At 42.1% G+C, this 17,338-nt stretch overlaps 1 protein-coding gene across 1 annotated transcript in view; it reads right to left on the reverse strand.

Annotated features, from left to right (window-relative positions):
• The window catches only part of LOC133453114 (metabotropic glycine receptor-like), a 127,000-nt gene that overhangs the window by 7,019 nt on the left and 102,643 nt on the right, over positions 1–17,338 (reverse strand). The window contains exons 10-13 of the mRNA XM_061732989.1: positions 8,388–8,493; positions 3,263–3,409; positions 2,561–2,804; positions 266–822 (exon numbers count right to left, since the gene is read on the reverse strand). Of these exons, the coding sequence (XP_061588973.1) occupies positions 266–822; positions 2,561–2,804; positions 3,263–3,409; positions 8,388–8,493 (1,054 nt within the window). The remainder of the gene's footprint in view (positions 1–265; positions 823–2,560; positions 2,805–3,262; positions 3,410–8,387; positions 8,494–17,338) is intronic.

Consider the following 17,338-nt stretch of genomic DNA (forward strand, 5'->3'; position numbering starts at 1 on the left):
GACAAATACACTTGCCTTTTCAGGCTTTTTAGAGCTTTTGTTTAAACACACTCATGCCAATTAGTGTATTTAGATTAAAACTCTAAAAAGCATCTGAAGAACAGTGTTTATAGCAGGCTGATAAATATGAAAGGAACCATTAAGGAGCAAAAGACTGGCTGGGTATTAGTGTCCTGTATCTTAACAATTGAGGGACATAACACTTAATTATTTGTCATCTCTCTTGACTACTTTCTCCAGACAGTGTAATTATGTGTGGGAGTACCTGCTGTTTCATTATGCCCATCTTCATCGGACTCTTGGAGTACTCAACGGACTGGCTGATGATCATCTTGGGGAAATGTTCAGGTGTTTCGTCCACTTCTGATAGCATTCTCTCCTCCTGCCCCTTCTGGCCTTTCTTGCTGGCGTCCTCCACACTTTGAGTCTTGTTGGCCAGTCCTGGCATCTTCTCCTTGGCGCTCGCAATCACGCTCAGAGACTTCTGCATGATGGAGGTCCTCAGGTGCACGGGCCTCTTCTCGTGGGTTAGATTGTGAGCGCTGGCTGATTTCCAGAAGAGCGGAACGGACTCCGTGGACTCGGCCGGCTCCAGCTTGGGCGGGGTTCCAGCAGGGCCCAGCTGCTTCCTGGCGTGTCTTCGGCCAATCAGAGAGCCCAAGAGCGACACCTCGGTGCCGTTTCCAACAGGAGTCATCTTGTCTCCCATGACTGAGCTGGTTTGGCTTCCAGTTTCTGCTTCGTCGTCACAAACGTGGTCGTAGCTGAGCGACTTCGGCAGACCCATGACGTTGTTTTTCATGGAGTCGTCTCGAGTTCTTCCTGAGAGAAAAGGGTGTCTAGTCATTTAAAGATAAAATGGTTTTCACGGCAATGTTGGAGACGATGCAACAACTCTATGGCTGACCGTTTTCAAATATTTTGGAATTGCCCGGCAATCCAATCTCATTGGAAATAACATCGGAAATACATTCCATAATTGGCTTTAATAATTTCTGTACAATATATCTGGGAAATATACCAACTGAACATGTAAATACCTCAGACAATACCTCCTTAAAATATTACTAGTAGCTTCCAAGAAAACAATAACGAGGAAATGGCTAAACAAAGAGCCACCAACAAAGAGAGATTGGATAACAATTGTAAAGGAGATGTTTGTCATGGAAAGGCTGACATTTTCTCTCAGACTCTGCGCAGATAAATTTGACAAGTATTGGTACAAATGGGTGATGCACATGAATGTTGTAAAAGAAGACCTTTTATGTTAACATATTATGAACATTTTCTTTCTTTCCTTTAACATTTACTACAACATGCACCTCATTATTATTATTTCTTTGTCACCTATTTATCAGATATCAAGGTAAATTCTCTATTTGCTCAAGAGTAATATATGGACTAAGGATGATATGACACTCGGGACCCTATTGAAGCCTCCTGTCAACCTTTACTTTGGAAAAGTAACCCGGAAAACAAAAAAAGAACACAGAAAAGACAAACTGTATTGTGCTGACCCTGATATCCTATGTGTTCATATGTTCATCAGCAGGTACATCTGTGTTATATTTGTGTTAAGCCTGAATTATGGTTTTGCGTTAAACCAACACTGTCAGGGTTTGACACTTCCCCCAGTTTTTAAGTTTCAGTTCTGTCCCTCCTGTTTCCATCTGCCCTGATTGTCTGCACCTGTGCCTCGTTATCCCCTGTGTATATCTGGTCTTGTCTTTCCCCTGCTCCCTGTTGGTCCGTACTGTTTGTTCCCTCCATGTCTCCTCGTCTAGTTTTGGATTCCTGTTTTTTGTTCAGCCTTTTTTTGACCCTGCACAGCAGCGCTTTTGGTTTTGGTTCAATAAACCCAGTTTTTGGTGAACTCCTGCCTCCTGCTCTCCTGCATTTGGGTCCTCAACACAACCACACCTTGACAAACGCAGAGCCTACGCCGTTGCCGTGACGCCGTTGTGAACCCTTCGGACTTCTCCGTCACTCCATTTCTCCGCAGTGCAGTACCCCCCCAGAGCACTAGGGGGTTGCCTTCTTTTCCGGAGAAAAGAAAAGGCGATTCATGCTCGAAAACCCTCCAATGTGGCTGAATTACAACAATGTTATTGTTTTTGTCGTCTCTAGTTGATTCTTTGTTTCGCTTCCGGCTTTTCCGGTCACAGTGAACAACGGCGACCGAGAGAGAACCTGAAATGCGTTGCTACCAAGCAAACCAATCACAGCCCTCTCGGTCTGGGTTGGGTCTGCGTCGCCTTGACGCGTAGTTCCATTTCTTGGGAGGTGCAGGTCAGGCTACGACGTAGGCTACGGAGAGACTCCCGCGTAGCCCTGTACCCTACGGTGTAGGTTTAACGCAGAACCATAATTCAGGCTTTACTGTAAAAACTAAAATACCATAATAAAGTTTAAAAAAAAAAAGAAAATGATTTAATAAAAAATTTAAGAAAGAAAAGAACCGATCCTAGGCAAAATAATTGGAAAATACAAATTGACCCTGAAAGAGTTCACACGGCTCCTACACAACGACCGTGACGAGGCGGAGGAGCTCTGGTCCTACCGTGGTGGCCCGGCTCAAACGGGTTTCTCCTCAGGGTGCTGCGGTTGCTGCCGTGCTCGCTGCCGTCGTCACGGCTGCACTGGCGGTGGATGTGCATGCTCTCCGGGATCTCGGTGATCCGCTTCATCAGGGTGCGGCCCAGACCTTTCTTCGAGTTGCGCTTCTTCTGAAGGTGAGGGTTGTTGGCGAGCATCTTCTTTCGCTTGTAAACCTCCAGCTGGGCATACAGCTTCTTCAACTCATCCTGCGTGAGGAGTTCATACATGCTTAATCACCCATTATTTTATAAAAGGACACATCAGGTTTAAAGAGGCATGCAATCCTAAATCAGAAAAAAGTTGAAGATATTTCATGTGCCACCTTCATTTTATTTAATTGTCTATTTAATTAGCCATTTTTGCATTTCAAGCCTGGTTACAGATTCTGAAGAGATGACAAAGGAATATAATGGTGTTATTTTTAAGAGGTGATGTCATCAGGTAATTTTTTACGAAAGTAGTCTTCTGTACTTGTCTGCATTTCTCTACTAAGAAAAATTCATTTCTTTCCTAAAACAATAGAAACACAACAACCCAGCACGGAAGCGCTGACTGGCACACTCTCTATTGAAACCGTGATATCGCAGCAAGAAAACAGTTTGGACATTTGGACTAAAGCAGTGAATCAGACGGCATGTTGGGAGTGATTGAAGGCGCTGCTCACCCGTATGTCCTCTGGGTCCAGGCTGTGCTCGCTCCAGGCTGAGGTGATGCTGCTGTTCAGGTACGAGCCAGATCTGCCCATGTCCAGCTCCTCCTCGTAGGCCTCGGTGGCGATGTCATCCCGGGCCTGGGTGCCTTTAGACAAGAACTGAAACATGTGGAGAGGAAGGTTAAAGACTTTTGCTCGCATGGTAGAAGATGGGAAACATACGGAAGAGTATTAGGGCCAGGCAGGAGAAAAATTTAGATAATATTTTTGAAGAGGAAGATTTTTTTTTCATTATGAAAAAAGTCGAAATGCTGAGAAAAAAGTTGAAATGCCAAGAATAATGTTGAAGTACTGTACAATTTCGAGAAAAAAGTTGAAATGTTGAGGAAAAAAATAAAAATTTCGTGAATAAAGTTGAAATGTTGAGAAAAAAGTGCGGAATCTCGACTTTATTCTTGAAATTGTATTTCAAAATTAATCTCGACATTTCGACTTTTTTTTTTTTAAATTTTGAGAAAAAAGTGGAAATGTTGAGAGAGTCAAAATTCCGTGAATAAAGTTGAAATGTTGAGAAATGTTGAGGCAAAATTTCAACTTTATTCACGAAATTTTGACTTTATTCTTTAAATTGTATTTCAACATTAATCTCGACATTTCAACTTTTTTCTCGACATTTCGACTTTTTTCTCGAAGTGCACAATAAAAAAAAATCTTCCCCTCTCAAATATCTTTTCTCCTGCACGGCCCTAATACTTTTCCGTATAAACACGCAGTGGATTTGATGTTCAGGCCTCGTCTGAGTTAAACAAGACTGTCCTGCAGATATGAAGAAGCACAAGGACCGGCAAGGTATGAAAATTCACACTTTTTGACATTTTTGTCCTTCATTTTGAAATGTTATTGATTGTAGCTATGAATAATCCCTTTCTTTCTTTCTTTCTTTCTTTCTTTCTTTCTTTCTTTCTTTCTTTCTTTCTTTCTTTCTTTCTTTCTTTCTTTCTTTCTTTCTTTCTTTCTTTCTTTCTTTCTTTCTTTCTTTCTTTCTTTCTTTCTTTCTTTCTCTGACGAAATGAGGGCCTTTTTTCCCCCTAAACGTGCCCCAAAAGTCACCAAATTTTGCACCAAGCCAGGCCTGGGGAAAAATGTGATATTTAATGGTTTGCATTAATGGGCGTGGCCTAATGGCTCAACAGCGCCCCCTAGAAAACTTTGTGACTCAAGCCCCACGATACGGTTTGACGTACATGCACGAAAATCGGTACACACCTGTATCATGTCACAACTTAAAGAAAAGTCTCTTGGCGCCATGGCCGAAACCGAACAGGAAGTCGGCCATTTTCAATTAATCATGTAATTTTGGCGCAATTTATGCCATTCCTTCGGCCGTTAATACGGCCCGAACCGTAACGTGCACCCAGGTGTGTTATACATCAAAATGTGGGTCTCCATCCTGCGACAACACGCATTACTTTTCTCTTTCAAAAGCGTTACCAACGCTAAACGCAAAAAAGCGCGCCCACCCTTCATCTGATTGGTCCATATTTCATAGTTCCTACTTTCTGCCATAACTTTGGAACGGGTTGTGATAAAGACTCGTGGGTGGTGTCATTGGACTCGGTATTGAGTACTTGACCTTCATTGCCTGAATTAGCGCCTTCTTCTGATTGGTGGATATCTGATAGTTCCTACTTTCTGCCATAACTTTTGAATGGTTTGATATAGGGAGTCGTGGGTGGTTTCATCCACTAAATGTCCAGACCTGAAGAATCTACATGCAAGTCATACAAGCTTCCACTGCAGCCTGCCGCTCATCGCTGCTTGCAGCTTTAATTGTGTCTTGCCGCTTTTAATGTTGATGTAAAGCACTTTGAATTACCTTGTATTGAATTGATCCATACAAATAAACTTGCATTGCCTTGATTAACACCCCAACAGTAGCTGCAGGCACAGCAGTGCTGTTTTATATTAGTGTGGATCAAAAATCTCTTGCAGCTCATTAATATTTCATCCCCATGCAACTTTGGAAACTGTGTATAACAAACTCCAAATGATGCAGTTTGGTGCTTGCAGCCCCTAATCTCCTCCATGTTTGGATTCCTAAATACAGAAACCATAGGTGATGTACTGTAAGGTTGCTTCATCACAAAATCACAACAGGAAGAGTTTGCAGCTGATCTCATCCTTTTTTTGAACGACACATCCAGGATGACCAAAGATACAAATGTTTCTCTTCTGCTCAAAAACAGCTGGTGTAAATGATGGTCCCCCCGTTGTGTTTAATTGTTCCAGAGGACTCTGAGGTGAATAATTAAGAACGGAGAGCGCTGATGGTTGTTACACCTCTCACGCAGCAGCAGAATGAAATGATTTCCATCAGCCTCAAACACACCCGTGGGAGTACGTAGCTGAGCAGCAATAACCACTTATTCCCTCTAAATGACTTTAAGGCGATGATAGCAAATGAGTCTGCTGATGCCCAAAGAACTTAAAATGATTCATAATAAGCCTTTCTCTATCAAAGCTGACAAATCAACTTTTTATTACCAAACTAATAAGTAATGCTGTGTTTCGGACAGGCAATGACCCTCTTGGAGGAGAACTAGATTATTTCCTTTATTTATTTATTGTGGGTGAAACTTGTATTTGCTGAAAAACTATTTTGTATTCACTTAATTTACTGCAATGAAATCTTTGCCATGATGTGTCTCAGCCGTTTCAGTGGATCTGTCTGATGCCCCCACACTTGAACTTGTCCTCACAGTGTTGCTGAGAGAATAACAAACAAAAAAAAAAAAAATCCAAAGTAGATGTTTTGTGTCTTTTATTGTTTCCCAAAAGGTGAAAGAATTTCCTACAGAAAAGTATTAGGTAGACCCTCCAGGAATCCGCGATTCCGTGATCGCGGAATTTTTCGCGGATTTCACGGCTGTCCGTGGATTTACAGACCTTCCGTGGATTTCAATGTCTGGTGCAGAAAAATCACTTTTACTGGGGTTAATATTGCATATGTCCGCGCTGAATATGCGAATTATGCGGGGCTCGCTTGATTTCACTGCATCATCGCCGACATTTTCGCATAAAGTTTGGAAAAAGGGGGGAGTGTTGTGAGTGACATGTCGGGACGCCCGGTCGCAACGTGCGGGACCCGCCCGGGGACCTCCGCACCCCTCGCAACCGCCACCCCCCAAACAGCAGCTCTCACCCGCGGGGGTGAGAGGAAAAAGAGAGTCCACCGGCAGCCCGTCCCCCCGCTTGCGCGGGGGGACGGGCTGCCGGTGGACTCAGGTCTCCGCGCTGACCGCGTACCACTGCGCCTGCGGAGGCGGAGCTCCCATCCACTTGGGGGATCTTGGCGGCGGACGCGTGGGGTGACGGAGCTCTGTCCCATCCCCCTCGTCGCGCTGGTGCGCCCGGCAATCACCCGAGCACTGAGCCGCGGGCTGGAGGGAGAGAGGCGGCCGGCCCCCGGGCCGCCCCCGCCCCTCTCCTCTCCACCTGCTCTCCTTTTTTTTCTCTTACGACCTTGATTCAGACGAGACAGACCGCTGAATTTAAGAGGGAAGAGCTCAGCGCCGAATCCGCAACTTCCTGCATATTTCGCATATTTTGCAACTTTCCGCATATTCCACGAGTTCCCACATATTCCGCAATTTCACCGCATAAAAGCACATAAAAAACCCCCACATTTAATCGCATAATCAATGATTTTAGCCCGCAAAATCAAGGATTTTAGCCTGCGGAATCAAGGATTTTAGCCTGCGGAATCAAGGATTTTAGCCCACGTTTTTCTGGAGGGTCTAATTAGGGCCATGCAGGAGAAAAAATATTTGAGAGGGATTTAAGATTTTTTTTGATTATGCACTTCGAGAAAAAAGTTGAAATGAGATTAATGTTGAAATACAATTTCAAGAATAAAGTCGAGATTTCGTACTTCTTTCTCAACATTTCAACTTTATTCACGAAATTTTGACTTTTTTCTCAACATTTTAACTTTTTTCTCGAAATTGTGCTTCAAAATTAATCTCGACATTTCAACTTTTTTCTAGACATTTCGACTTTTTTCTCAAAGTGCATATTGAAAAAAAAATCTTCCTCCTCTAAAATATTATTTTTATTTTTCTCCTACCTGGCCCTAATACTCTTCCGTAATTTCCTGAGGTCTTAATGAAATATAGTACAAAAACACCCTGTTTGTGCATCTTTACAGCTGTTTAGGGGGTAGATTCCTCTTGTTTGGTTTGGTTCATGCTATGTAAATGTCCTAATTAATGGTGCTGGTTTTTCTATATATATGTGGGATTGGTTTTAATTTTGCATGGTTTTATTAACTGAGGCCACGTCCACACGAAGACGAGTAAACCTGGTCAAGAGCAGGACGCGGATACTGAACGTACTCGTACTCATAAGCCCCGCCCCCCAGGCAGCCGTAAAGGAGGAGGACAGTTTCTTCCCCCAAGCTGTTGCTCTGATTAATAGAGTCTCAGAGAAACCAACCAATCACGTGCAATAACAATAATAGCAGTTACATGCTGTAACAAGCACCTTCCGGCAATAATTCATGGCCAAATATTAATGTCCATGGACCACTGGTTCTTGGTAACTGTACCAAATATTAATGTCCATGGACCACTGGTTCTTGGTAACTGTACCAAATATTAATGTCCATGGACCACTGGTTCTTGGGGTAACTGTACCAAATATTAATGTCCATGGACCACTGGTTCTTGGGGTAATTGTACCAAATATTAATGTCCATGGACCACTGGTTCTTGGTAACTGTACCAAATATTAATGTCCATGGACCACTGGTTCTTGGTAACTGTACCAAATATTAATGTCCATGGACCACTGGTTCTTGGGGTAACTGTACCAAATATTAATGTCCATGGACCACTGGTTCTTGGGGTAACTGTACCAAATATTAATGTCCATGGACCACTGGTTCTTGGTAACTGTACCAAATATTAATGGGGAAGTGACGTCAATGCAGACCCCTCTATTCAGCATCACAGCAAACACTGTTTATAAACTGTAATGCCCCCCGGAGCTGACCGGTTATGGTGGTAAAAGCATAAAAACTTTAAACTAGGGTCTGTGCTGCTTTTTAGGTCCAGTTTCCAAGAAAGCAGAGCTTTACCTTTGGAATGAGCAGCAGGCCCAGAGTCACCGTCACAGTCAGATGTGTGTGAGCGAAGAACAGCATGAGCATCCAGTCCGGGTGAAGTGCTGGTACCACGGAGAACCTGCAGGGGAACATCAAGAGAACATTTCACTTTCAAACATTCCCTTCATGGGCTTGACTCTCTTTATCCTGCAGTTTCCTGGCCGTCAGGAAACACCGCCGTCTTATCAGAGTGCACCTTTGTTTTAAGAGGCTTTGACGCTTCCTCAACAATACATTTTGAATCACAGCTGTTTTCAACAGCTGTCAAATGTGAGTGACATCATATTTCCACATAAACGCTGCCATCTTGTATGTCAGATGTTTTAACGAAACCTCAGGTCCCCATGGATTCGTTGAAGTGCATGCACATGTTCCGTTTGAGGCTTTTACTGGGACTCTGTGGATCATATGACATAATCTATAAATGCAGCAATGCAACAAACAACCAAAAACACTAACCAGGTTTAAATATAGAGGGAATGAGCATGACGTCACAGATGTGACTTCACAGCCGGTTACGCCCACTGAGTGTAAGAAAGACTGAGTGTCAGAAAGACTGAGTGTCAGAAAGACTGAGTGTCAGAAAGACTGAGTGTCAGAAAGACTGAGTGTCAAAAAGACTGAGTGTCAGAAAGACTGAGTGTCAGAAAGACTGAGTGGCAGCGTAAACTTTCAGTTTGAGCAACTGGAAAACATCTAAAATCATGTTCATCCCGCAGCAAGGCAGACTGTATGCTTCGTGCTGCTAAGGTGTCAAGAGGAGGAAAGGAGAATACGTCGTTTAATACCAGCAACTTGATAAAACATCTCAAGATGCATCATAAAGCTGAGTACACTGCAAAAACTCAAAATCTTACCAGGAATATTTGTCTTATTTCTAGTTAAAATGTCTCATTTTTAGTCAAAAAATATCATTACACTTAAAACAAGACTCATTACCAGAAAAATAACTTATTTGACAATTTTCACCTGTTTCAAGTAAATTTTCACTTGAAATAAGTAGAAAAATCTGCCAGTGGGACAAGATTTATCTTCTCATTACAAGCAAAAAAATCTTGTTCCACTGGCAGATTTTTCTACTTATTTCAAGTGAAAATCTACTTGTAACAGGTGAAAATTGTTGTTTTTTCCAGTGATGTGTCTTGGTTTAAGTGTAATGAGATTTTTTGACTAAAAATGAGACATTTTAACTAGAAATAAGATAAATATTCTTGTTAAGATTTTGAGTTTTTGCAGTGCATAGAGTTTGCTAATGCTACTGCAAGACCACAACAGCCAACATTAGCTCAGGTTCTGCAAAAGAGACAGACAATGGAAAGAGACTACCCACGGGCCGTTAAAATAACAGAGGCTCTAACCAGCTACTGTCAGCTGGAGAAGACGAAGGATTTCACCGTCTTCTCGACACACTCGAACCGCGATATGATGTTTCATTGATATCTCATATGTTTGATATTTTCTTACACTGCAAAAACTCAAACTCTTACCAGGAATATTTGTCTTATTTCTAGTTAAAATGTCTCATTTTTAGTCAAAAAATCTCATTCCACTTCAAACAAGAGTCATTACCAGAAAAATAACTTATTTGACAATTTTCACCTGTTTCAAATAAATTTTCACTTGAAATAAGCAAAAAAATCTTGTTCCACTGGCAGATTTTTGTACTTATTTTAAGTGAAAATGTACTTGAAACAGGTGAAAATTGTTGTTTTTTCCAGTGTTGACTCTTGTATTAAATATTCTTGTTAAGATTTTGAGTTTTTGCAGTGTAAATGTGAACACAGTGCCAGTGTGGAGACTTTTTATTTACACAGAAAGATTATTTTTTGTTTAAAATAGTTATTCTACTCATTTTGTTTATTTTTATTGAATTTATCTGTTGCAAATAAAACCTTCCCATTCATTGCATTTTTCATTGCATTTTTAGCCTAGTTATTTTTGTGGTAGAAGTATCGTATCAGTACTCGGTATCGGCAAGTACACAAATTAAAATACTCCTACCTTTAACCAAAGTATATTAGTTACTTTTCATTAAGACCCTAAAGAATCACATGAACTTACGGTAAATGGGCATTTGATGACCCTTTAATGTTGTTTTTTTAGCTTATTTATGATTACATTTCAACTGTAGAGCCGTTGTGACGCTGCTATTGCTGCAAACTTCAACAGAGCTGTGATTTAAATAACAGACGTCACCATGTTTAATGTCGCCACATCCTTACCAGGAGAGTTGCATCTCCGTGGTTATTGTGCCCATGATGTTTTAAAAAGCTTACTATAGCAAACAGGGTCTAGTTTAAAAAATGTTTTGTGACATAAGTTTAAATGCAAGAGAAGATAGAGCTCAGTTGTGTTACACCCTGTAACATGTCTTCATGTGATTCCTTTAATATGTCTTTAATTACCGGCATTATGATCAACAATTTTTCATATTTGCAAAGGCATTACTTAAATATGTTGATGTTTTCAATCAGCCATGTTTTTTTGCTCTTAATTGTTTGTTACTCTTATCCTCAGAGAGAATTTTTTTTTTTCTGTCCGTATCCACGAAGCAAACAAACCAAATCCTCAGGTTATGAAGAAACTGTGACTCATTTCCGATGACGAACGTCTGCAAAATCTATTTTAAAGCACGCAGCCGTCAGCCGTGACATCACAGCGGTAACGGTAGCTGTTTTTAGTTTCTCTCATTTTCTACCACAAATGATGATCAAACCACTTATATCAGTCGAAGACACTGAAACATAAGACAGGGTTTTCACACTAATGTTCCTGAGTGTCTACATCCTATACCTGTGTTTGGAGGCTGTTTCTGTTCCTTTTATAGATCAACTTATGTGTCTCATGTAGCATTTCTCATCACTCTCAATTCATATGCTGCTAATCCAAATTAAAAGTACATTTTCTTCCTCGACTCAGTCTCATTTCAATCAGTCGATTCAAGCAATGAAGACTTCAAATGATTTCTTAATGAGTAAAGAGGGAAGAGTTTGGCCCCTGGACTCCAGTCTAATCAGTCCAGATGTCCAGATGTTCAGGTGGAAGCTGGAGGAGGTGGAATTTAAGAAAACCCAGTGAGCTTGCTGAGCGACAGACGAGCACTGCAAAAACTCAAAATTGTTGTTTTTTCCAGTGATGAGTCTTGTTTTAAGTGTAATGAGATTTTTTTTTGACTAAAATGAGACATTTTAACTAGAAATAAAACAAATATTCTTGTTAAGATTTTGCAATGAGTATCTGTCACTCCTTGAAAAGACCTGGCTGTGATGGACTGAACCATGCAGAGAGGTAAAAGAGGAGCATAAAAGAGTGAGAGAAAAGTGCTTGAGATGCCTGAAACGAAGGGTTACAGGCAACTTACTAGTGTGGAAGTGAGCGAAGTGAATTGAATTGCAATTCCTTGACTGACCACTAGGGGCCGGCTCCGAGAGCAACTCAATCTCCATTGATCCCGATGTTAAAATGCCCATTTTTGCAGCAGATAAGATCTTGAAACACAGTGTTGGTCTCCATAGCTACACATGTTTGTTTAATTAGGGGTGCAGTTGCAGTCAACAACTAATTAGGGCTCGAGCACTTACATTTTAAATTTTTTTTAAATTTTTTATTTTTTATTTTTCCGACGAAAGGAGGGCCTTTTTTTCCCCCTAAAAGTCAGCAAATTTTGCACGCAAGCCAGGCCTGGCGAAAAATTTGATATTTAATGGTTAGCGAATCAGGATGCAGTCAGAAAAGCAGTGAAATACGTGCCAGTCACAATTTTTCCTACTGTACTTATTAGGGCCCGAGCACTGACAGTGCGAAGGCCCTATTGTATCTGTATGAATTTTTCTAGTTTTTCTCGGGTTTTTTTTTGTTTTCCTTCTTCCAACGAAATGAGGGCCTTTTTGCCCCCCCCAAAAATTTGATATTTAATGGTTTACATTAATGGGCGTGGCCTAATGGCTCAACAGCGCCCCCTAGAAAACTTTGTGCCTCAAGCCCCACAATACGGTTTGACGTACATGCACGAAAATCGGTACACACCTGTATCATGTCACAACTTAAAGAAAAGTCTTTTGGCGCCATGGCTGAAACCAAACAGGAAGTCGGCCATTTTGAATTAATCGTGTCATTTTGGCGCAATTTATGCAATTTCTTCGAACCGTAACGTGCACCCAGGTGTGTTGTACATTAAAATGTGCGTCTCGATCCTGCAACGATGAGCATTACTTTTCTCAGTCAAAAGCGTTACCGTGGCGACGATAGACGCCAAAAAGTGCGCCCCCCCTTCATCTGATTGGTCCATATTTGATAGTTCCTACTTTCTTCCATAACTTTTGAAAGGTTTGATATAGAGAGTCGTGGCTGGTGTCATCCGCTAAATGTCCAGACCTGAAGAATCTACATCAAGTCATACAAGCTTCCACTGCAGCCTGAACATGCACAAGGGTGTGAGGGCCCGTTCATCGCTGCTTGCAGCTTTAATTGCCATTACTTTAGCATTGTAGCACTTAGCACTGTCTGAACTGCTGAACTGTGAATAAAGACTTAATAAAGCATCGGCATTCGCATTTAAAAGAGAATACATTTTGTTGTGCTAGCAGACCGACTGGCTGCGGGTTGTCTGCAGAGGAAGCTTAGCTAAGCATCCAGTGGGTCTCCGGGCTTAGAAGCTTCTTTATAGTTATCATTTATTATTCAAATGTGTACATTATTGCATGATGCAATGATTCCCACACAATCTCATTTCATTTAAATATTTTTTATCCCCGATTTTTTCCCATTATATCACCCAGTGCTCCTACCTAAGCTACAGTCCTGGGCATTACTCCCTCTACCAACCCCGGGAGGTCCTGCACTGAGCTCAGGTCTCCTCCTTAACCTGAGGAGTCATTCCCACACAATCTCAAAGCTTCCGTCAAAGACGGAACGAAAAAAAAAAGATGTTAAACTGCTGGAAAGGAACTGGAATTTACCGGGATACCTTAAACAAGGAAGCCAGGGAGCAGTATATGGAGAAAATAATGATTATTAACGGTTTGATCCATAGGAAATCCCTACTAAAGAGTGGAGCTCCGATGAGGATTTACTGCCGCAGTTCTGCACAACCCACGTCTCCGGCTACCTTGTTTAGGAGTGTTTGGCAGCTGCTTTGGTAAATGTTTGACTCGCCATGTGGTTCAATAAATTAGTGTAATAGTACAACATACAGTACATGTTTTGTATTACTCTTACTTCTTTCTTTTCTTTTTTTTGACCGCTATATTATGCGGAAGAGGCTCCGAGGCATGATGAGCAATATTCTTGTTTTCCTCGTGAGATTATTTTTTTCCTCTGCAGCTACAAATAGAGTATCTTTTCCTCAACAAACTAGTTTTATCTGAAGATTGGGGTTAATCGCACCGCAAAGCTGGCCAGCAACTGCGTTTAGCTCGCGAAGTGGGGAATAAAACCCGTATGAATGATCCGACCCCGGTCTGTGTGAGTGTTTGTGGGATACTGTGGAAGTTTATGTTTGGTCGTTACAGCCGCGATCCAAGCGAGCCGACGACTCTTTCACTCTTTTACTCTGTTATGTCAGATACTTGGCCTCCGTGGTTCTGCCTCCGAGCAGGAAAGCGGTGAAAAGTTAAACCATTAGCGATCTTTTCCCCACGTCTGTTATGTGGAGCTGCTGCAGCCACAATACAGCAACGGGTTACCATGGTTACAGAATAACGGAAAGTAACGATGTCCGGGCATTTTTTTTATTTTTTTTGTCCGGGCATTTAGCTTGTTACTCTCCCGCTTTCTTTTTTCGCCTCCTCCGATAAAACTTTTATTTCCTTTGTTTTTTTCCCTGCTTCGGCCATGATTCCAGCTTCTGCTGAGCTCTGCGCTCCACGCCCCGCCCAGCTTTGGTCTGGACTACGAATCGGGAAGGAGGGAGAAGTGACGTATGCCGTAAAGCAGTCAAAGTCATAACGATTTGTAGTTTTTTAGTGTGGCAGGGTTCCTACCATGCTCCTCAAAGTTACATAGTGCCAGTGAAGGCGATACAGACCCCTCAGACCATGACAGAGGTTCATTAAACCTGTTGGAAGTTGATGTACCATCACAATGACTCTGGAAATATGATATTACGGTGGAAAAGTTACATAGTGCTGCTTTAAGGGTTTAAATTGCATGTCTTAGGTGTTCGTCCCTGCTTTCATTGGTATCATCATTTAGTTAAGTTTAGTTTATTGGTCCTTCAATTTCCACAACACAAATAATCCAAAGTACAGGTGTAAATCGTCAATGTAATACAAAAAAAAATATATAATTTTTTAATTTGAACTAAAAACCAGGGACCAAAAGGTGTAGACTGGAGCCTAAGCTTATGATGCCTACCCTTTTCACAAGAAAAAGAAAGGGGGAAAAAAAAAATGTTAGCTTTTATAAACTAGTGTATTTAGGATTTAGAGAATGAAACAAAATACATAAATAAATTCATCTGAGAAGTTGCGCGAGTATAAACAAAATAACTGCATACTGTATTCCACATGTCATTACTAAATATCATTCCATACATTATATATATAAGCACATACTTACACATACACATACCTACACATATACCTACATACATACACACACACACACACACGCATACTGTATAATCTTTCATTACACATTTTAGTAAAACGGAGAGTTGACACAAAGTACAGTACATGTCACATGTACACTAAATGGAGACCGAAGGCTGTGCGAAAAATCTGAGGAGATCAACCAAAGTCCGACGGAACAGCGTTCCTGTTTTCAGATTTCCCATTGCTGCGGTGACGGGAATAAAACTAGACAATAAATACAGTAAGAACACACATACAGTACACAGACAAGTTCAGTCTGAATTATACAGCAGTCAAGATGTTCTTTTAGATGCTTTAATGCATCCAAACATTGTCATAACTGTCAACAACTTGTACATCTTCAGCTCATTATCAACAGGCAGCTAGCTGACGATAACCCACAGAAGTACGTAATGAGAGCGAAGAAATCTAATGAATGAAAAGGTCTCATCGAGACCAAGAACGTGCAGAGTCAGAGATCTGTGGATTCACCTTATCTAGCGTTGACATTCTGCCTAAAATACCGACCTGGTCAATCGTAAACAAACACTCACGTGATGTACAGTATGAATCTACACCCCACCACTCAAATCCAGTAAATGAGTCGGTTTGACATTAGTGACTCAGGCTAACTTTGATTCACAGCTACTACATTTAAAAAGTACAGTAAACAAACAGCAGTTGCTGAAATGTTCTCCTCATCAGAGAGACACAAGCTGGCAGAGACGGAGAAACAGCAGCCCAGCAAGCAGGGGTTATTTTAGGCTTTGGCACGTCACCGTTCAATACATATCAACTGGGTCTGCCGAGGGAAGACATTTTTATTCACCTCCTTTCAACTGACTTATGTTGAGCTCTGCTGACACTGTTGATTTTCCTGATGAAGGGGGTGGATAAATACTGTCTTTCATCCGACATGCCGTGTACTTGCGATGCCCGCTCCAGCTGGCAAATGTATCTCCAAGAGCATGATTAAACACAAGGTTGTTCTGGCCAAAGGAGCCTACTCCATAACCCCCCTTGACACTTTTCATACCATTCCTTAATTACAGTAACAGGTTTACTTAAACTGAACTGGCATGTGGCAAATAAAGCAGATTCCCTGACGATCAAGGACATGAAAAAGAATGTGGCTTACACGATCTTAACATTGAATAAATGTTTGGGAGAGTTCCTAATGGAGCTCGTTTGTCAGGAAACACTGAGGAGAGTGTAATGGTTTTCAATAACTCCACACAAGTTGTACGATCCGATAGTTTACTCAGAACTTCGATAGGCAGGTGTAAAAAACAACAGGTAGCCGGTAATAAACCGTTAACCGTTATAACAGTTACGTCACCCGTTGGATCTGTTTGTGCAATGTTTGTGAACGACAAATGGTGCAACCCGGGACACATCACAGTGAAGGAACGGTACTGCAGTAAGGACTTGGAGCTGCTAGCTGTTAGCATTCGGCCGTACTACCTCCCGAGGGAGTTCTCGCACGTCATCGCGATTACAGTGTACATCCCCCCGTCGGCCGACGCTGCTGCAGCCTTTGAATCCCTGCACTCTGTAGTATCCAAACTTCAGACAGCGCACCCCCAGTCCCTACTCCTCATCTCGGGTGACTTCAACCACGCCTCGCTGTCCTCCACTCTTCCCACCTTCACACAGTATGTAAATTGCCACACCAGAGACAATAGAACACTGGACTTAATGTATGTGAATACCAAAGACGCATACACCTCTTCACCCCTCCCCCCAGTGGGGCGCTCAGATCACAACCTGGTTTATCTGTCCCCTGCATACTTACCTATGGTGAATAAACAACCTCCCACTGTTAAGTATGTGAAGTGCTGGTCTGAGGAGACCAGTATGGCTCTGAGGGACTGCTTCAACACCACAGACTGGGATGTCTTGTGCGAGCCCCACAGGGAGGACATTGACAGCCTAACAACCTGCATCACGGACTATATCAACTTCTGTGTGGAGAACACTGTTCCAACCAAGAAGGTACGGTGTTTCTCCAACAAGAAACCCTGGGTGACCCCGGAACTGAAGACCTTGCTTAACGAGAAGAGAGGATCTTCAAGTCCGAGGACAAGGATGAACTGAGGAGGGTTCAGAGGGAGTTGAGGAGAGGAATCAGGAGAGGCAAGGACTGCTACAGGAAGAAGCTGGAGGAGCGACTCAGCGGGAGCAACGCCAGGGAGGTCTGGAGAGGCCTTAAAACCATCTCGGGCCTCTCCGGGGGCAGCAGGGAGGGGTCTGTGTCTGGGGACCATGTCTGGGAGAATGAGCTGAATCTGTTCTTTAACAGATTCGACAACGACATGTCCCTCCCCCCCTCCTCCTCTCCTTCTTCACACC

Source organism: Cololabis saira, chromosome 10 (assembly GCF_033807715.1).
Source record: "Cololabis saira isolate AMF1-May2022 chromosome 10, fColSai1.1, whole genome shotgun sequence".
NCBI lineage: Eukaryota > Metazoa > Chordata > Actinopteri > Beloniformes > Belonidae > Cololabis > Cololabis saira.